The sequence below is a fragment of the Ranitomeya variabilis genome, chromosome 3 (genome assembly GCF_051348905.1).
Source record: "Ranitomeya variabilis isolate aRanVar5 chromosome 3, aRanVar5.hap1, whole genome shotgun sequence".
NCBI classification, from domain to species: domain Eukaryota; kingdom Metazoa; phylum Chordata; class Amphibia; order Anura; family Dendrobatidae; genus Ranitomeya; species Ranitomeya variabilis.
This window is the reverse complement of record NC_135234.1, coordinates 676,953,699-676,975,331: the sequence shown is the minus strand read 5'-3', so window position 1 is coordinate 676,975,331 and position 21,633 is coordinate 676,953,699. Positions and strand designations below refer to the sequence as shown.

The window sequence follows — 21,633 nt, the reverse complement described above, 5'->3', positions numbered from 1 at the left end:
AGTCCTGAAAATCTGTCCAATCTTTCCTCTTCATTTCATCCAAAACATAAGGTAGTAATATTGTAGACAAAGTTATATAACCAAGCTTTATTAAATATCTAAAGTAAACATGTATAAAAACCAGAACAAGAGCAGGGCTTCCTTATGACCAGTTCTAATCATCTTCATCACTCCCCTTATCATTTCTATGCAAGCTGAAGGGAAAAAAAAAAAAAAGTCCACAAGTTATTCATAGACAGAAGTAATCTGTAGGACAATGTACATAACACCTTCCCACCCCCTCTCACACCTCAGTGAGCATATCAGGGAGGCTCCCGCCTCAGCTGTCTATAGGTATGCATGAAGCTGGGTAGAATGGATTAAGACATCAGATAGCTGATATCAGAAATCCAAAGTATCACTTTTTTCCTTATGTAAATGAGCTGTTCCAGACTATGGGCTGGGCACAGATCTGCAGGACAATCTGCCTCTAGAGATTTAAAATAAAACGGAGCCTTACCAGTGTGAGACATCTAATGACTGACACTTTACTCTCAATCACACACAGCTCTTGCAGTGGTAGCAAAGCTAAAAGTACAGAAGAGTTAACCTGTGTCTCACTACAAGCATTTGCAGCAGCATTTGTCCTCTCAATGAAGGTCAATGTAAAGGAGTGGAGAAGTGGTGAACATGCCCTTGAAGATCTTCTGGTTATATAATGCATTGTACCACTTTAAAAATGTTGAAGATCACAAAATAGATGTAACACCAGTTAGCCACAGACAGTCAACTATTGGACATGCCCATGAGGGAGGAGTTATGTTGAAAAAACGGACTCTGTTCCTGTTTAGGTTCGTCAGATAGGGAAGTATACTGAAAGGAGAAGGACCTATGGTTCTAGTGTTCGCAGACCTGCATTGAAATAGGTGCAGTGTGTGAAAGGAAGCCATCCTCTGAAAGCACATTCTGAAGTAAACAAGGATCTCTTATCTCAGGCAAGTGGGGATACAGCAAACGTTATCTATACTAAGTAGGATGTGAAAGCATCTCGATGCGAGGGTCATAGAAGGAGAAGATGGCCACTCTGGGAGTTCTAAAAGGAACTGAAGATGAAGTGGCACAATAAAGGAGCATGTGGCCCACATCAAATGGATTTGAGAATAGTAATGAGTTGTAGCGACGCAGCTCAGCAGATGAGGTCCTCCTAGTGGTTTGCTGGTCTAATGTAATGCCACATGTAAAGGATTGTGCAGAAGATGATTCTTAAGTGTTGGGCCTGCTGCTATCTAATGTATACATTTCAGCAGTTTGTTAAGTAACCAAGTTTACTTTTGGACTCTGTATCCCTTATTCATCACTACCCCACTGGGTCCTGGCCTGTCATGTCAAGCAGCAGCATTTGGTCTGCAGTAGTGTGTTGTTAAGATAACAGCACACACAGAGTCACGTTTCCCTTTTCCCTATAGCATGGCGGGGTCCATATATGACTCTTGGCCATAGCCCCCTGCCCATTACATCAGATCTGCTGTACAACCCTTCACCCACATTGGCTGCCTGTGGGAGGACATTTTCCATCTCACAATAATGAGTGCTGCTGGAGGTGTTTCTATGCAAGACAAACTTTACTCCCGCTGTAAGGCTAAGTGCACACGTTGCAGAATTGCTGCGGTAATTTCCGCGGCAATTCTGCAACTCCTGCCGCGGGTATATCGCATGCGGAATTGGCATGCGTTTTCCCACTAAACACTAGTGTTTTGCAAGCATAATTAGCTTGCAGAATGCTAGCGTTTTCCAAGCGATCTGTAGCATCGCTTGGAAAACTGATTGACAGGTTGGTCACACTTGTCAAACATAGTGTTTGACAAGTGTGACCAACTTTTTACTATTGCTGCTGCCTATCCAGCATCAATAGTAAAAAGATAATGTTAAAAATAATTAAAAAAATGGTTATGCTCACATTCCGAAGGCAGCCGATCTCCTCAGCGGCTTCCGTTCCTATAGATGCTGTGTGTGAAGGACCTGCGATGACATCACGGTCACGTGACCGCGACGTCATCGAAGGTCCTTCACACACAGAATCCCTGGGAACGGAAGCAGGCGCGTGCATCGCTGAGAGGCGGGAAGACTCCAGGGCCATCAGAAGGTGATATCACGATTTTTTATTTTAATTCTTTTTTTTTTACCAATTATATGGTGCCCAGTCCGTGGAGGAGAGTCTCCTCTCCTCCACCCTGGGTACCAACCGAACATGATCTGCTTACTTCCCACATGGTGGGCATAGCCCCATGCGGGAAGTAAGTAGATCAATGCATTCTTAGGTGTGCACACGTAGCAGATTTTTCGCGTTTTTTTTTTTTTTTGCTATAAAAACGCGCAAAAAAAGCTCACATTAAGCATCCTAATTAATAGAATGCAATCCGCATTTTTTGTGCACATGCTGCGTTTTCCGGAGCGGAATCGCATTCCAGAAAAAAAACGCAGCATGTTCATTAAATTTGCGGAATCGCGGGGATTCCGCACACCTAGGAATGCATTGATCTGCTTACTTCCCGCATGGGGCTATGTCCACCATGCGGGAAGTAAGCAGATCATGTGCGGTTGGTACCCAGGGTGGAGGAGAGCAGACTCTCCTCCACGGACTGGGCACCATATAATTGGTAAAAAAAAAAAAAAAGAAAAAAAAGAATTAAAATAAAAAAATCGTGATATACTCACCTTCGATGGCCCCTGGAGTCTTCCCGCCTCTCAGCGGTGCACACGGCCGATTCCGTTCCTATAGATGCTTTGTGTGAAGGAGCTGTGATGATGTCGCGGTCACGTGACCGTGACATCATCGCAGGTCCTTCACACACAGCATCTATAGGAACGGAAGCCGCTGAGGAGATCAGCTGCCTTCGGAATGTGAGCATAACCATTTTTTTTAAATTATTTTTAACATTATCTTTTTACTATTGATGCTGGATAGGCAGCAGCAATAGTAAAAAGTTGGTCACACTGCAGGAGTTGCAGAATTGCCGCGGAAATTCTGTGACGTGTGCACATAGCCTGAACATGCTGCGTTTTTTTCTGGAATGCGATTCTGCTCAGTAAAACAACGCAGCATGTGCACAAAAAATGCGGATTGCATTCTATTAAATAGGATGCTTAATGTGAGCTTTTTTTTTGCGGTTTTATAGCGAAAAAATGCGAAAAATCTGCTACGTGTGCACACAGCCTAAAAGGACAGCAGAGTCAAGTGTCAGTCATTAGACTGATAATGCCTCCTTCAACTTAAAAATAAATGGACTTCAAATAAGCCAAGGAGGCAGATTCTCAAGGAGATCTGTGTCCTGCCCATAGCGTGCAACAGCTCATGTGCAGAGGAAAAAAAAAAACCGGATTACTTACCGGTAATGCTCTTTTAATGAGTCCACGACAGCACCCCATATGAGAGAGAGGGATCCGCCCATAGGAACAGGAAACCTACAGAATAAAAGGAGGCGGTCCCCTCTCCTCCTCAGTTTAGTTTACAGAGTATAAAAAGGGATCCGCAAAAGCTTTAGTAACTCATTCAGCAACATAAATGTCTTAAACTCTATACAACCATTATTTGTGCGCTTAAAAGAAAAAAACTGCATAATTAGGGAGGGTAGTAAATGGGTGCTGTCGTGGACTCATTAAAAGAGCATTACCGGTAAGTAATCTGGCTTTTTACCCTTCGCCACAACAGCACCCCACATGAGAGATTTTCAGAGAGTCATTATCTGGGTGGGATTACTGTACTAAGAACAGCTCTACCAAAGGTCAGGTCAGAAGATGTAGATAGATCAAGTCTATAATGGTTGTAAAAGGTAGAAGGTGTAGACCAGGTTGCGGCCTTACATATTAAATGGATTGGTACATCTGCTTGTTCCGCCCAGGAGGAAGCCATGGCTCGTGTTGAATGTGCTTTTACACCCACTGGAGGAATCTCGCCTTTTGATGTATAGGCCAAGCAGATAGCTTCTCTGATCCACCGAGATATGGTAGCTCTTGTGACCCCATGTCCTTTCTTGTGGCCCTGAAAGGAGACAAACAGAGCCCTACTCTGCCTCCATGTCTGAGACCTTTCTATATAGGTCAGGATGGCTCTTCTGACATCTAAAGGTGTGGAACTTATGTTGTTCTGGAGTTACAGGAGAATCAAAAAAGAAGGGGAGAAAAATTTCCTGTGATCTGTGGTAGGTGGATGCCACCTTAGGGAGGTATGAGGGGTCTGGTTTTAGGACTATCCGATCTTGAAATATTAGTAAGAATTAGTAAGAAAGGTGGGTCTACTGATAGGGCCTGGATGTCGCTAACCCTTCAAGCTGAGGTTAGGGCTACCTTATATGTTAGGACATTTAGAGGTATGGAATCTAGTGGCTCAAATGGAGAGCCGGTTAAGGCCTCTAGTACTAGATTTAAATCCCACGGAGGTAGACAGGGAATATGGACCAGGTTACTACATTCACAAGACTTTATAAATCTGGAGATCCACCTATTAGCTGCTATATTGCATCCATATAGGGCTCCTAATGCTGAGACTTGAACTCTAAGGCTAGTTTCACACTAGCGTTAACTGCAATACGTCGCAAATGCGTCGTTTTGCCGAAAATACGCATCCAGCAAAAGTTCTTGCTGGATACGTTTTTTCGTCATAGACTAACATTAGCGACGCATTAGCGACGCATTAGCGACGCATTGCAAAACGTCGCGTCCGTTTTGCGACGCTTGGGCGTGTGTTAGCGGACCGTCGGGAAAAAAACAAAACGTTACATGTAACGTTTTTTGCTCCCGACGGTCCGCTTTTTCCGACCGCGCATGCGCGGCCGGAACTCCGCCCCCACCTCCCCGCACCTCACAATGGGGCAGCGGATGCGTGGGAAAAATGCATCCGCTGCCCCCGTTGTGCGGCGGAGACCACGCTAGCGTCGGGAACCTCGGCCCGACGCACAGCGACGGGTTGTTCCCGACGCTAGTGTGAAAGTAGCCTTAAGGTGTTTACCGATAACCCTAATTCTCTGCCTTTTTGTAAGAACTGTAGAATAGGTGTCACCGGAACTTGCTTAGTGAACGGTACTGTATAAAAATTTAAGAATTTATTCCATACCCTACTATATATTAGGGTGGTGGATCTTTTTCTACTCAGTAAAAGGGTGTTTACTAGTTCCACTGAAAACCCCCTTGAACTTAATAGTTGCCTCAAATTCCACGCTGTCAAGTGAAGACCTTTCACTTGCGGGTGGAAAAAAGGGGCCTTGGAACAGCAGCTCCTTGTCTGATGGAAGAATCCATGGGTCGCATAGACACATGGTCTGGAGACAAGAGAACCATGGTCTTCTTGGCCAAAAGGGTGCAATGAGGATTACTCTTGCTTGTTCCCTCCTGATTTTTCTGATCACTAGTGGAATCAGAGACATCGGAGGAAAGGCATATGCCAGTTTGAACTTCCAAGGATGGTGAAGAGAGTCCAACATGTCTGGATGATCCATGAAGTTCAGGGAAGCGAACCTTTTTACTTGTCTGTTCTCTCTTGTGGCAAACAGATCTATCTGTGGTATACCCCATGTTCTTGTTATTCTGAATATGGTTCTGTTTAAGGTCCATTCCCCTTGGCGTAACATGTTTCGACTGAGGTAGTCTGCTTTGATGTTTTCTACACCTCTGATGTGTAGGGCTGTTAGGGATGTGAGAGGAGTCTCTGCTAGCTGGAAGATGTCTGCTGCTATGGTCATCAGACTTCCTGACCGTGTACCACCTTGACGGTTCACATATGCCACTATGGTGGAATTGTCCGAGAAAACCCTTATATATGCTCCTTGAATCTGTGGAAGAAAATGATTTAAGGCATATTCTACCGCTCTTAATTCTTTCCAATTGGAAGAACATGTTAATTCTGCCTGATCCCAAGTATCTTGGGCCAGACTAGACTCCATATGTGCACCCCACCCCATAGGGCTGGCGTCGGTAGTAATTATCTTAGAAAGGTCTTTTATCCATGGTACACCCTTTGAAAGGTGGTCCATATCTAGCCACCAGGATAGGGATTCTATGACATCTCTGGAAAGTTATTTTACTTTCCAGATGTCCTTTTCCCTGAGCCGACAATACTTCATACTGTAATTGACGGGTATGAAATTGTGCCCACGGTACAGCTGGGATACACGAGGATAATGATCCCAGTAAGGACATAGCTTTCCTTAGTGTCATGTGTGGGTTTTCCATTGCCTCTGACACTTTTGACTGTATAGTCACTCTTTTTGACTGTGGAAGGAAGCATTTCTGACTTACGGAGTCTAGCTGGATTCCTAGAAATGTTTGAATGGTTTTTGGATTCAGCCTGGACTTTTCGAAGTTGACGATCCAACCTAACTCCTGTAGGGACGAGATCGTATTAGATAATCGAATCTTACATTGAAGTATAGAATTTCCTACTAATAGAAATCATCTAGGTAGGGTATTATCAAAGTGTCCCGTTGGCGTAGATGAGCCATCACTTCTAATATCACTTTTGTATGGGAAGATGATAGGCATCTTTTAGGTCTATCCCGGCCATGACACATCTAGGGAACAAAAGTTTGATGTTAGAACTAATGGATTCCATTTTAAAAGTATGATTACGCAAAAAGGAATTTCATTTCTTGAGATTTATGATGGTTCTGAATGAACCATCTGGTTTATTGATCAAGAATTAAGGGGAATAGAACCCTTTCCCTTCTTGATCCTGGGGAACCTCTATTAGGACTTTTTTAGATAGCAGAGATAGGATTCTCTGATTCCAGAGCCCTTTGTTGTTCCCGTCCTTTTGGTGATGTTACTACAAAAGAATCCCAAGGGATTCAATCAAACTCCAATTTTAGATTGTATAATGTCCAGAATCCATTGGCTAGATGTTTGTTCCCATTTGGGAAAGAAAAATTTTAATCTGCCACCCACTTCATGGTCAGCGGTATTTGTTACGCTTTGGATTATAGGATCCGCTAAACAAGGCACCTTTTTGTTTTGGATCTTTCGTCTCCCATCGCTCCCTTTGCTCAAACGGTTTGTTTCTGGTAAAGGGGCGTCTTCTGAAGGCTCTCCTGTAAGATGGAAGAGATTGATTAGGGAAGCCTTTCTTTCTTCCTTATTTAGGAGTTCTTCCAACGTTTTCCCAAAAATGAACTCACCCTGGCAGGGGATCGCACAAAGTTTTGCTTTTGCCTGTGCGTCCCCTTTCCAGTTTTTTAATCAGAGTGCTCGCCGGGCTGTGTTCACTAGGCCGGCTGATCTGGCTGCTAGGCGTAGCGAATCCACAGAGGCATCTGCCAGGAATGCTATCGCTTTAATTAGAGGGATTTTCGGCAAGATTGACTCTCTCGAAGTTCTACCTCTAATCTGTTTCTCCAGCTGTTCCATCCACACTAGTAGGGACCTTGCAGTGCAGGTACTAGAGATAGCTGGCCTGAATGCCCCCCCGTGTTAACCTCCCGCGATCTTTTTAGTAAGGCTTCTGCTTTACGGTCTAACAGGTCTGTCAGGACCCCCGAATCCTCAACCGGTAAGACCGATTGTATAGACATGGAAGCGACTGCGGCATCAACCTTTGGCACCTTTGACCAAGAATTTAGTTAGTCATCGCTGAAGGGATAGCGTCTTAGAGGATGATGGTAGGAAACCTCTTGTATTTTGCTTATCCCATTCTTTTTTAATTATTTCTTTAATAGTGGGTATGACGGGGAAGGATCTACGTTTTTTCTGTCCTAACCCCGCAAACATGATGTCTTGAGCTGATTTTTTCCCTTTCTCGTCTGGGCACCCCATTGTGCTCCTGACAGATTTTACTAAGTTGTCTACACTGCTGTTAGGTAGACAAAGCCCCCCTTCATTCTCGGATGAACTCGGCTGGGATCCAGATTCGTCCGAGGATCTATGTACATCCTCTGATTCTGAGCTTGCTGGAGATCGGGACCTGCTTGGTTGACGGGTACTGGTGCTACTTGTATGCGCCAAACCCTGCATTTCTTCCCGGATTATGGCTCTAACAGACGGAGTCATTATATTCTCCTGCCGTAAGGTTAGCATGATACATTCTGAGCATAACCTTTTGGTATAAGAATCCGGAAGGGGCTGCGAACATAAGGCACATTCCTTGTGCTTGGACTTGTGTGTCCTTTTCTTAGTCTAGAGGAAGGGGATAGAGGAGGAACATATCAGCATATAGGAAGAGGCTTTAAAAAAAACTCACCCAGTGAAGCTGACAGGTACCGGTTCTGGAGGCGGATTTTTTGGCAAGTGATCCTTCTGTTTGGTGGTAGATCTCTTTTCTGGAGGTCGACCACCACTTTTAGTGCTGCTCCTAGCGCTTCTCTCCTTGCTGGGAGAACGCTGTTCTGCTGCAGGCAGGTGTGCTTCGTCGGCCGGTGAAGCCATCTCATACACACCGGTCCGACGCCAGCGCCGCTTTTTAAAACTGGCGCCGAATCTCCTGCCTCCCCAGACCCAACCTGGAAGTGCTCCGGCGACTTCCGGGTTAGATGCGCCGCTCTCTCTCACCATGCGGCGGCTGTGGATATTAAGCCAGCCGCTGCAGCGCGCGCACCCTCATGGAGCCGGGCGGACCAGCGTTGTCCGGACCTGGACCATGGATGTGTGCCAGATGAGGGGGGGAGGCTGCAAGCAGGGGCTCCCCCGCCGCTGCTTCTGGAACCGCAGCCCCTGCCATTACCACAGAACCGACGCATGCGGGTGCATGGCCCAGGAATCCTCTTGAACTGCAGGTACTTCGGATTCCTATAGTAACAGGAAACCTAAACTGAGGAGAGGGGACCACCTCCTTTTATTCTGTAGGTTTCCTGTTCCTATGGGCGGATCCCTCTCTCTCTCTCTCTCTCATGTGGGGTGCTGTCGTGGCGAAGGGTAAAAAACACATTTCTCTGGAAAAAACGACATGAGATCAGAGATCAAGGTATGATAGTATTCAGCTTCCTATGACCTACATGCCCATATAGATGGCTTAGGAGGGTTGATCCTACTGACAGTTTCCCCATTAATGTCCAGTCATGCCCAGCTTTAGCATTTGTCTCTGCATTTCAGTTGTCATTTCTTTACTCGTCCATTTACATACCTGCACGAGAGATTGTTGTTTTATGCAGAAGGAAGTTGAGAGTTGAACATAAAGATTATGCAATATAGAATAGGATTTGAAGGAGGGAGCTTTTCTAACTATTTTGTTAAATGGATTTTTAACATGTAGGGTTCTATGCAATATGCACCAATTAAGATTTTTTATTGAAGTCTTAGGACTTAATGAAATCCTATTAAAAAGGAGATTGATAATGGATCTACTATACATTTTGCACTGTGTCTTATTGCCGAGTGTTGTCATACACAGTACAGACATCTTGGGGTTCTTTATAGGTCCCCAGGGATTACTGCAGAGGGGTATCCCATTCCACAGTTTTCTCCCTACAACAGTCCACAGCTATTGCAGCTTCCTCTCATCTGTCATTAAAGCAGGAGAATGTTGCACTTGCAACATCTTGTTCATGTCAGTGAGCGCCCCCTGTTGTCTGATCACCCACCCCCCACATAGGTGCCAAAGATCTTCCAGGCCTCCGTTAGCAGCAATCTCATCCTGTCAAAACAAAGCTGGCCAAGGACCACACATCAGGTCAGGTTGAACAAGACATCAGCCTACCTGGTAAGATAGGAGTGTACATCACTGTAACCACGATAACGAGCCAGAGGATACAGTATGCCGGTAGCACAGCGTCCTTCCCGTTGGCGACAGAAGCTACAGTTACAGATCCCTCTGCACGGAGGGCAGGTCCAGTCCTGAAGGGTAGAAGAATAAGTAAATCTCACAAATACAATGTGAGGCTAACCTTTATTTTCCTCAGACACCTTTCCCTTGAAGTTTGGTTGTTGCAACTAAGGCCATCTTAACATGTCCAGTAATTCTTTAGAATAGATCCTGCAGCAGTCAGTTGACTAGAGTTCTGCAGTTTCTATAAATATGTCCATCGGAAGAAGAGGGAAAAAACAAAACAAAAAAAAACAAAAAAAACACCCCACTCTAACCGAGACGACTGGATCAGTTTACTAGAGTTCTGCAGTTTGTTTTTTTCTATTTAGGTCCATCTAAGGGAAGAGTGGGGAGAAAAATAATTATATATATATATATATATATATATATATATATATATATATATATATATATATATATATATATATATATATATATATATATATATACACACATCCACATACATACACACACACACATATACATACATACACACACACACACATTTTTTTAATTTATTTACATATACTACTGGACATGTGAACTTTCAAGTAAATTACCGATTAGAAACTGATCCAGTAAGTAAATGGATCCTTTTCAAAATGGTAGAATAAATAAATAATGGCTATTTAACAATCCATTTTCTGTAGACTTTTTTTTTTAAAGTTGAAATCAGGGTTTTTTCCCGGTGGACAAAAAGTGTCAGCACAACTTTTTTGTAAATGGATTGCTGCTGGATCAGTCCTTAAGGCTAGTTACTGGACTTGTGAACATTCAGACGTCTGTTTTATGTCGGCTTCAGACACTACATAAAGAAGTGCAGTCTTTTTTCCTGTGCAATCTTTACCAATAGTGTTTGTTTTACATGTGAATAAACAACATTGGGAAGGATAGGAGAGGCAAAGCAATTTAATTATGGACTCGTAAACTTTCAGTTATCATACACGTGTTTTACGGTCACCAACCACAGCCATTAAACAACCAGATACATGCAAGCTGATCAGGTGAGTAAATGACCACTGCCTATGTAAGAGGGTGGTGCTGTTATGGACAGTAAGGAACATGCTGTCACTTTAAGAGGCTGCACCCCCTTGTCTGGCGTGATGGAATGTTCTGCTTCTCCCCTGCAATAGTCTGAGTAATGAACTAGTCTGTGCAGAGTGCAGGTGTGGAGCTGGAGCAGCATGTGTGAGCTGAGGCTGCTGCAGAGAGGACTTTGTGTTGATAACTGAAAGAGAAGAACTGTGTCCTGATATAGCTGCAAGAGAGCCACGAAGATACAGAGGAAGGGATTTACAGTTTCCAGGAGCATCCCTAGGATCCAGAAGCAAGGAGAAGACCACGCTTCACAGAGCTGACAGAAAGGCGTGCGCACCACCATATTAGACTGCTGGGGCCCCCCGGGACTGGAGCCGATTCTCCAACATCACCGTGAGTTTGTTCCTGTTTGGTGCACCTGTTAGGGCCTAGTGTAGGCTTCAATAGTCAGTACACGGGAGCCGTGTGGCCTGCTTAGTAAAGGCCAGGGAGGTTACATGTAGAGTAGCATTGTCAAGGTGAAAATATATATATCTTATATACCTTTGTACTTTTATACTCTTATACTGTGAAACAAGTTTTTTCCTATCTGCTAGCTAATGCATATGTAATTGTATTTAAAGATGGTTGCCAGTGTTCAGTTTCGTTTCAGGTTAGTGACCGAAGGGTTGTCATTTCTTTGGAAATCGAAACTTAAGGAATGTGAAGAAAAGGAGGAATCCACCAGAAGACGTCAGAACAAATCAGAAAGACTGGATGCTGGCTTAGACCCTGCCTAATGCACGCCTTCCCCTAACACTCAATATAGTATTGTGTATTTTAGAATAAAGCCAGTTGTTGTGACCGTTGCAGACATGAGTAGATGCACGGGCATTCAATTGAGATTGAATCAGCACCTTGTCTGAGTCATTCTTACCCGGTACCAAATGCTCGGCTCATGCTTAGTTTAATTTGGAATGACTGGTGAATGAGGATTTAATTGTCGTTTTACGACCCCGACAATTTTGGCGCCCAACGTGGGGCGTGGCCAGCGATCCGAGACCCTCTGGACCCATGCCTGGATGTCTGTGGATGATACCCGTAGTGGCTGACCTCGAGGACTGATCACCCTCTGAACACGGTAAGTGGCGATCATGTACACTGTATATGTCACACTTGCTAGTGTCTCAGCCGTTATTGGTTTGTCTGTGGTCTCCTTGGGTCCGGGAGGCGACCGATCGAGTGGTGAGATCGAATGCGATCCTGTGCCACGCTCTGAACCAGCAACTGAGAGACGTCACATTCTGTGCGTCCTCTGTACACCACACCTCCTTTACCGGTCATTGTACTCCATTCAACCATCTTACCCGTGACTATTGTCTAGTAGTGAAGTGGACTGAAAAATTGAGCCATTTGTAGATTGTGGGGCAGCTTAGAGAAAGGGATAGGAGACGCAGCCTCTGTGATATTGTACTAACCGGTAATTAAGACGTCCCAAGTGGGGGACCACCAGAATTTTGAGTACAAATAGGTAATTAAGACGCCCTGTACGGAGCCACCAGAAATAGGTAATTAAGACGTCCCAGAACGGGACCACCAGAAACAGGTAATTAAGACGCTCCGTACGGGACCACCAGAATTTTTGTGGAGGGCTCTCACTAGGAGACCGCCTCCCGACTGTTTGGGATATCGTGGCAGGATAGTCTGTTAATCACTGTTGTTCAGGTTAGGGATGGAAATATTGAGCGCGAGGCTCTTTTTCTTATACGTTGAGCGAGAGGCTCCGTGTTTTTTTTTTTTTTTAGAATATCAGTGTTGAAGATCGCTGCCAGTGGTTTTACTGCAGAAAACCATAGTATCCTGGGAGCCAAGCTGCGTATCTTACAGCAAAAGAAGTCTGTGCCCCACAAGTTAGATGAGGATGCCATGGAAGTCAAGACAATGGTCACGGGAGGGCAAGAGACAGTCAAGAAGCTTATCTGCGAGTTGCGCGAGGCTTAAAGAACAAAGGATGAAAATAGGTTGAGAGGAAGGATCAGAGAATACAGAACCCGTATTTGGTTATAAAATGCCTTTGAACTGTGATCTTACAGATTGTAAAATGGCCGCCGTGCCACTGATGATGAAAATGCAGTCTCAGCCAGCGCCCTGTAATGGCGGCGGAAAGAGATCTCCAGAAGTGTAGGTGTGTCCTGTTTGTGTTGTGCAGAATCCAACCTGGGTGGAGACCTGCCTTGTGTGTGTGTACGGACCGTCCTTGGGGCTCCGCCCAGACCACGGAGGATTATAGGAAAGTTTTGTAGAAATTAGGTCTGAAAACTGCTGTAATTTGTGACTTTGTAGAGGATACGGAGCTTTGTATCAGTGCTGTGTACTGTAGGGGAGGGGCGAGGCAGACCGCTGCGAGATTTCTTTGTCAGTTCTTCTTTCTCCTTATCTACGCTACGTGCCGGAGAAGGAGGGGGGGGCAAAGAGCTGGGCTCAATATTCTCCCTTGTACGCTGAGGAATTCTGTGCTGTTTCTAGTAGTCTCTTTTCTCTGTGTAGAGGAATGCTGTGATCTCTCTTATCTCTGTGTCCTTGGAATGGAGAGAGCACATACTGTAACGGTGTTCTCTGTATTTTCTCTGGTAGATCTGTGTCTGGTTTAAAGCGACAACATTGTTTTGAAGTATGAAGAAATATTATAATCTGGAATTTGAAAGTGAAATATAGTGCCTGGTTTTATAAGGAAATTTGTATCAGTGTAATTGAAAGATTGGTAAAAGAGTTGAGTAAAGCAAGCAATTAAAAATTTGGGATAGGGGGGGGGGGGGGGGTCTCCCTGCTGGATAATATGGTCCCTCCCCAGGAAATTAAGCCTCTACTCCCGACTGTAAACCCTGTGCCCCTTACAGCAATATATATCCTGGATTGCCGAGAAGTTCTATGGGCGTCTTATGGTAGTGTTTGAAGATCTGGGATTCTCACTGTAACAAAAAGCCCATTCATACTTTTTTGTAGTAGACCCGATATTGAGATTTCCACTCCGGATGATGCATTGCAAATAGTAAAAGGTTTTCAAAAGAATTTAGCTTAGCAGGAAAGATAAGGGTTAAATTACTAGCTGTAATAATTCTTGCTCGCTCACTGGCCCCCACCGCTGCAGCTGCGAGATCAGTGTTTCTTATCTCCATGTAACAGACTCCAGTTTTTGCCCCCTCCTATCGTACATGCAAGTCCAGCTTCACACTGCAATACGCCTTTAACCCTGTATAGGAATCTAACTCCCTCCCCAGCCCCATGTCAATTTTCAGACCAAGAGCTTGCTTTAATCGGTGTGGATGCCAGACCTCCCAGCCCGGAAAGGCCTCTACATCTCCTCTTCCCGTGAAACCTTCACACTTACAAGGCCAGACTTTCTAGGAATCTGAAGTTTGGTTTCCCTGTCATTCACGCTACTATATCACACCTCAGGAATCCCAGGTTCTTTTCTCAGTAGGGTATGGGGACATAATTACCCACCAGACAGGAGCCATAATGAACCCAGCTAATTCTACCCTGTCATATAGAGGTGGTTTGGCCCAACAGATAGCAAAAAAAAAAAAGGGGGCCAGTTATAGCCCAAGAGTGTCAGGCCTACCTTGCCACTTATGGCCCCTTGCATCCAGGAGATGCTATGACTACCCAGGGAGGGAATTTGCCCTGTGATATAGTGCTACACACTGCAGGCCCCGTATATGATTACAAGACACCCGAGCACTGCCGTACAGTCTTGCAGACAGAGCTCACCTATGCAGGACATGCTACAGGTGTGCTGACTCAGCTTCATGGAGACAAATAGAGACCTGTTGCTTATTACAGCGGCCGCCTGGATACGGTGGCAAGAGGAAGTCCCTCCTGTATTTGGACTGTGTTGTCTGTCCAGCTGTTGCTATACAAGTCTTCAGAGATTGTTTTGAATCACCCACTGACGATCCATACCCCACGATGTATATGGTATCCTTAACCAAGTACAATCTAGCCACATATGTCCATGGCTGGACAGCTGCGACTTCGGTGTGCTATTCTCATGCCTACTAATGTGACTTTGAAAAGGTGCACTGTCCTGAACCCCGCTACTCTTCTCCTAGTTCCCCTGGATCCAAAGGGGGGAGGAGTAGGTGACATGAGCAAGGACACTCTTTCTTTTAAGAATGGATCCAGAGGAACAAGATTAGGTTTCCAAACCACATGATTGTCTAGAATTGATGTCTCAGGAAACGGCTGGTCTCTAGTGTGCCTATTCTAATGCTGATTTTGAGCTTTTTGTAGATGGATCCCGTCACCAAGATGACCAAGGACGCTTCTGTACCAGATATGCTGTGGTCTCAGAACATGAGGTAATCAAGGCAGAGTCAATGCCAGCTCATATGTCTGCACAAGAAGCAGAGCTCATAAAAACGTGCAAACTAGCAGAAGGTAAGATTGTAAATATCTACACTGATTCCAGGTATGCTTTTGGCATTACACACGATTATGGGCCTATCTGGAGAGCCAGGGCCTTCCTGACAGCAAATGGCCACCCCTTTAAACATGCTGAGGCAGTCCAGCAACTTATGAATGCACTACAGCTTCCCACCCAAGGAAGCAGGCATTATAAAGGTAAAGGCACATACCAAAGGCACTGATGGACGGACAAAAGGGTAACGCACTGGCAGACCAGGCTGCCAAGAAAGCAGCAAGCACTCCTGTGGCCTCTCAAGTACATCACCTAGACACCCCACCATCTCCACTTGTGTTGAAAGACATCTTAGCCCAGTTACAAGAACAGGCAAGTAAGGAGGAGAAAAATTAGGTGGCAAAAGACAGGGGCTTGCTCTGATACCGTCACTGGACTATGGGGGAGGGGTGAAAAGGTCTGCCTACCACAGGTACTGTACCCAATGATGGCACAGGTTCTGCACGGGAATGTGCACCACTCGAAGACGGCCATGTGTGACACCCTACAGAAACAATGGATTGCCCCCCCGGGTTTTCCACCTGCGCAGAAAGGCAGGTACAGAGCTGCATGATATGTGCCACACATAATCAGGGTAGGACAGTGAAAACCCCATCCAAACACACTCCCCGGCCCCTTTAACCAATTCCAGAGACTGCAGATTGATTATATTCGGTTACCCAGGGTAGGGACGTATGAGTATGTGTTGGTCTGCATTGATTTATTTTCAGGTTGGCCAGAAGCCTACCCAGTTGACAAAGCTACGGCTAAGACAACGGCGAAGAAACGGATGGCTGAGATCATATGCAGATATGGAGTTCCTGAAGTCATTGAAAGCGATCGGAGTTCCCATTTTACTGGAGAGATCATGTCAGAGGTAATGGCAGCACTGGGGGTAAGTCAAGCATTGCATACTCCATCCGCAGAGCAGTGGAAAAGTGGAGAGACTAAATGGAACTCTTAAGCTTAAAATCCAGAAGGCAATGGCAGAGACTGGTAAACCATGGACAGAATACCTTCCTCTAGCTTTGTTTTCAGTAAGATATACCCCAAACAGGAAGACAGGACTGTCACCGTATGAGAATCTGTTTGGCAGAGGCCCCAATTTTGAATGTTTCTTTCCACAACAGTTGCAGCTCAAGTACCAGGACTTGACTAGCTATGTGCAGGCCTTACATGGACACCTTGCCAAAGTGCATTTAACTGTCTTCAGTTCTCTTCCAGACCCAGACAAGGTTCCTGGACACCATCCCTTTGTGCCAGGAGACCTGGTGTATGTGAAAAAGTTTGTGCGCAGAGATTGTCTCCAGCCGAGATTTGAAGGACTTCACACAGTGATCCTGGTCACCCCCACCGCAGTAAAACTTGAAGGAAAGAGCACTTGGATCCACGCCTCACACTGTAAGAGAGACCGAACCAGTGTTTAGTCACAGTAGTGACTGAAGGGAAATGTTGCTGTTGTTTTTGATCCTGGAAATGGGGGCCATCCTCGCCCCTACCTTCTCGGCCCCTAATGTAAATGAAAATACTAAGGTCCCACTATTCTCTGGGTAAATCTGACAGCCCCGGTAAATATCTGGCGATTTGATTTCTGTGATGTAGTCAAGTGTCTCGAGACTGAACGGGTGGTAGAGGGAATCATCCAGTTTTATATATGTGTGCTACCAGAAATGACAACAATAACTGTTATTATTGGACAGATGCTGCCTGGAATATGGCAGATGATTGGGGATATAAACCTAGTGAAGCCATGTTCCCTAAGGATGGGACGGGTAGAAGTCTTCGTGAGAGAATGCATCTAACAGCCCTTCTGCAACCACCTAGAGGCTGTAAATGGGGTAGAAGTTGTCACCCCCTCCTCCTGAATCTGGAGAACGCCCAATCTGCTGATCTGCAGACGTTCGTATTGGGAAGGAATTATAATTATGTATTTAGTGCTGGACCCCATGCGTATTTAGGCCATATACAGCTCCAGGATATTAGCTCTAGACCAACCAAGGCCCCTGTTACCAGTACACCTAAAACAGGCCCAGGTGAGCGTTTGCAAAATATAGTTAATGAAGTAATCCCCATTCCAGGTCTCAGTTGGCAAGAGGTTTTCTCCATAGAAACACAAACAGCCCCAAGGAAAAACCTATGGTTAGAATGGGTGAGATACAATGTAAGAGTCCAGAATATCTCTGTAGGATGTATTGCTTGTGCTGCTGCGAATACACATCTATACACACATGCATTACTTTTTCCTGATGACAACATCACTGCCTGTGTTATGAATCTGTTGAAAGGTTTGAAGCCCACTGATTGCCCAGACTATGTCCCACTAATTCATGAGAAACCCAAACTAAAGGTCCCAGGAGAAGTAACCGTATTAGCTGACAATTACACCTGCTATAATTCCCACGACACCACAGGTACACCAGTAGGGATCTTCGAGACAAATTTCTGCAAAGAGAACAGTTCTCTAGATACTGATTTGCTAATCAAACATACACAATATATGTACACCAAAGATACCTGATGAACCTACCAGAAAGAGGAGAAGTTTTGATCAGCTCCACATGAGTTATGAAGAAGATCCACTAGTATATATTGATGCCATTGGAGTGCCAAGGGGGGTGCCTGACCAGTTTAAAGCCCAGAACCAGATTTATGCCGGCTTTGCTTCTATAGTACCACAGATGCAGATTAATAAAAATGTTGAATGGATCAATTATATATATTACAGTGAACAAAGATTTGTCAATTATAGCTGTGATGCCTTCCAGGGTATAGTTGAGGATTTGGGCCCTAATACTTGTATGACCCGTGCTGCAACCCGACCTAAGAGAATTACACTGAATCCTGTCCAGACAAGATCACATGCAGTGATATAAGAAGCTGACACAGGATTGTGGTTGGTGGATAGTGGGGACATTAACTTTTAGGAGTAGGCTGACAGTAATCCTTTTGGGAAGGAGCTGTAGACCAGCATGTCATGTCGCCCCCACCACCAGAGAACCAACCACATCAGGTAGGGTAAGACAGATACAGGAGTATTATCCCTGGAGGCCCTCTGACCAGCTAGCTATGCAAAAACAATTGCCTGACCCTGAGAACCAAACTTTCCCATTTTACAGACAAATAATGACCATATGTTGGACGTATAAGTGCACCTGGGCAGGCCTAGGTAGTGAGCACAAAAACAGGTGACGTGCTAGGACGCAAATTAAGACTTTTTGCAGATGTGACAAAAGGAGAGAGTGTAGAGCTATACTTTGGACAGTTACAGCTGAAATGGGAAGACATGGGGTACAGTCCCATAGACCCACTTGATGTTAAAGTATTGGTAAATACATTCATTGACGGTATGACCAAAGACTTACGATACGAAATATAGACAGCCAGACCTGAATGGCGAAATGTAGATCCGAAAGACCTGAAGGTTTCTAAAGAAGTTGAACGAATTAGGACAATAAGACGATGTGTCATGTATGCTGGAGCAGACACATCTTTCTTCTCCAGTTGGTTAGGTGGGATCAAGGGATTCCTTCAATAAGCTTGTTTAGTACTGATTGCCCTCCTTGTAATTGGATCGATAATTCTCTGTTGTGTTATTCCCTTGTATAAAAAGGTTATTGCCAAAGCAACTCCGACTGACACCTTCCTCAATCAAGAAGTAGACCCACCAGAGTACAATGGTACTGATCCAGGGGAGATCCCGAAGTACATTCCTCTCAAGAGAGTAGACAAAACCCCCCATTCTCAGATGATGCTAAGAGATCTAGTTTAGGGACAGTGGGAGAACTCCATGTGAGGTTAGTGAAGGGTTCAGCTGCCTGGAGGCCTCTCGCTAGGGGAGAGTTTCTGAGGTGTCTGGATGAAGAAATCCACCTCCCCTTTTCCCATCACATGGACAGTCTCGAAGGATCTTTCTTTAAGGGAAAAACTTAGTGTTTAGGGGGGATTGTCAAGGTGAAAATATATATATATCTTATATACCTTTGTACTTTTATACTCTTATACTGTGAAACAATAAGTTTTTTCCTATCTGCTAGCTAATGCATATGTAATTGTATTTAAAGATGGTTGCCAGTGTTCAGTTTCGTTTCAGGTTAGTGACCGAAGGGTTGTCATTTCTTTGGAAATCGAAACTTAAGGAATGTGAAGAAAAGGAGGAATCCACCAGAAGACGTCAGAACAAATCAGAAAGACTGGATGCTGGCTTAGACCCCGCCTAATGCACGCCTTCCCCTAACACTCAATATAGTATTGTGTATTTTAGAATAAAGCCAGTTGTTGTGACCGTTGCAGACATGAGTAGATGCACGGGCATTCAATTGAGATTGAATCAGCACCTTGTCTGAGTCATTCTTACCCGGTACCAAATGCTCGGCTCATGCTTATAGTTTAATTTGGAATGACTGGTGAATGAGGATTTAATTGTCGTTTTACGACCCCGACAGCATCATCACTTTTTTATTGTTTAAATTTGCTTGTTAGACATATTTTGAGTCTGTAATAGTTGGAGCACCGTGCTATTTTACAGAAAAAAATAAGGTTTATAACTCTTGTAAAAGGTCTTTTGCCATTGTATACCCCTGTTTGCATCTTCCTCATTCACTTCGTTCCTTGCCTCCCAATAAATCTACCCTTTGTTGTTTGCACCTCATCTTGTGTACAGTCGTCTTCCTGCACCGTGGTGGTCCCCCGGCCATAGCTTCACTTACACCAGCCGACCACAGTTTTAAATTGCACAGAACGATTGATTTTTGTACACTGAACAATCAGTAGCAGACATTCTCAGGCCTGTCTCAAACGTCCAGATAATTCCGGTACCGGAGTTATCCGTGTCCGTGTGCTCACGTGCGGCAGCCGTGTGCCGCCCGTGTGCCCACTGAGGACCACACGGACCGTGCAGGAGACAGCGCTACAGATAAGCGCTGTCCCCTGCATCTGGTGCTGAAGCCGGAATTCATTCCTTCTTCCCAGCAGGGTTCGCTGGAGAGAAGGAATGAAAAATCATTTTTTATTTTTTTTTGTGGTTAAAATAAAGATCCTTGTCACCACCCCCTGTGCGCCCGCTGGAAATAAAATACTCAACCAGCTCCCTCAATGCTTCCTCTCAGCGCCGCAGCTTCTTCCTGTATGAGCGGTCACGTGGTACCGCTCATTACAGTGATGAATATGCGGCTCCACCCCTATGGGAGGTGGAGCCGCATATTCATCACTAATGAGCGGCACCACGTGATCGCTTATACAGGACAAGCTGCGGCGCTGAGAGGAAGCATCGAGGGAGCTGGGTGAGTATTTTATTTCCAGCGGGCGGTGACAAGGATCTTTATTTTAACCACAAAAAAAAAAATTAAAAAACAATGATTTTTCATTCCTTCTCTCCAGTAAACGCTGCTGGAGAGAAGAAATGAATGGCGGCTTCAGCACCACAAGCTGGGGGGACAGCACTTACTGTAGCGCTGTCTCCTGCACGGCACATGGACAGCATCCGTGTGCGGTACGTGTTTTACACGGACCCATTGATTTTAATGGGTCCGTGTGATACATGCGCTCCCACGAATACTGACATGTCTCCGTATTTTTCAAATGGACACACGGTCCGTGAAAACACGCTGACATGTGCAGAGACACATTGATTTTAGTGCGTCTACGTGAGTCAGTGTCTCCGGTACGTGAGAAAACTGTCACCACACGTACCGGAGCCACTGACATGTGAAACAGGCTTTAAACGCATGGGCAGTTAACTTGTTGCTGTGCAGGAGATCCCTCCCACACGACAGTTAACAGCTGCCAGCCAATCACATCAGTGCGCACATCGCTGGCGTATGATGTCCCCGTCATACACCGGAATGAAGGTCCGCACCTCAGATGCATCGAGTGGAGGACACTTTTGGATCTTGGCCAGGTAAGCAGTTTTTATTATTTTTTGTAAAGCCGCGGTATGGGGCATATTATACCCCTATGGGGGCTGCATTATACCCCTATATATGACTATGGGGGATAAATTATACCATTATGGATGACTATGGGAGCAATATGGAGAGACATGAGGCAGAATGGGTGGACATGTGGGGCCCAGAATGTGAGATATTACTGTAGGGGCTAATTGAAGGAGGATATTTTTGAGGATACTGTTCAGTGTGGGGGAGGAGATGTCCTGTTACTGTGCAGGGCGACACTGTTGCTTTTCTCTATCAGGCGTAGTATAGAGGTTAGGGAAAAATTGGGGAATGTGCTCTAGATAACAGTGTTATCTAACAGTGTTAGCAAAAAACGCTGCAGATCCGCAACGTGTGCACATATATAGTATGCGGGTATGTGCACACGTTGCGGATCTGCAGCGTTTTTTTGCGGTGCAGAAACGCTGCAGATTCGCAATGTGTGCACATACCCTTACACTGCA

The 21,633-nt window shown here is 45.1% G+C and overlaps 1 protein-coding gene across 1 annotated transcript in view; it reads right to left on the bottom strand.

Annotated features, from left to right (window-relative positions):
- Positions 1-77: 77 nt before the first annotated feature.
- Positions 78-21,633, bottom strand: part of LOC143816964 (cell division cycle-associated protein 7-like) — a 35,451-nt gene continuing 13,895 nt past the window's right edge. The window contains exons 7-8 of the mRNA XM_077297989.1: positions 9,656-9,792; positions 78-194 (exon numbers count right to left, since the gene is read on the bottom strand). Of these exons, the coding sequence (XP_077154104.1) occupies positions 155-194; positions 9,656-9,792 (177 nt within the window). The 3' untranslated portion in view covers positions 78-154. The remainder of the gene's footprint in view (positions 195-9,655; positions 9,793-21,633) is intronic.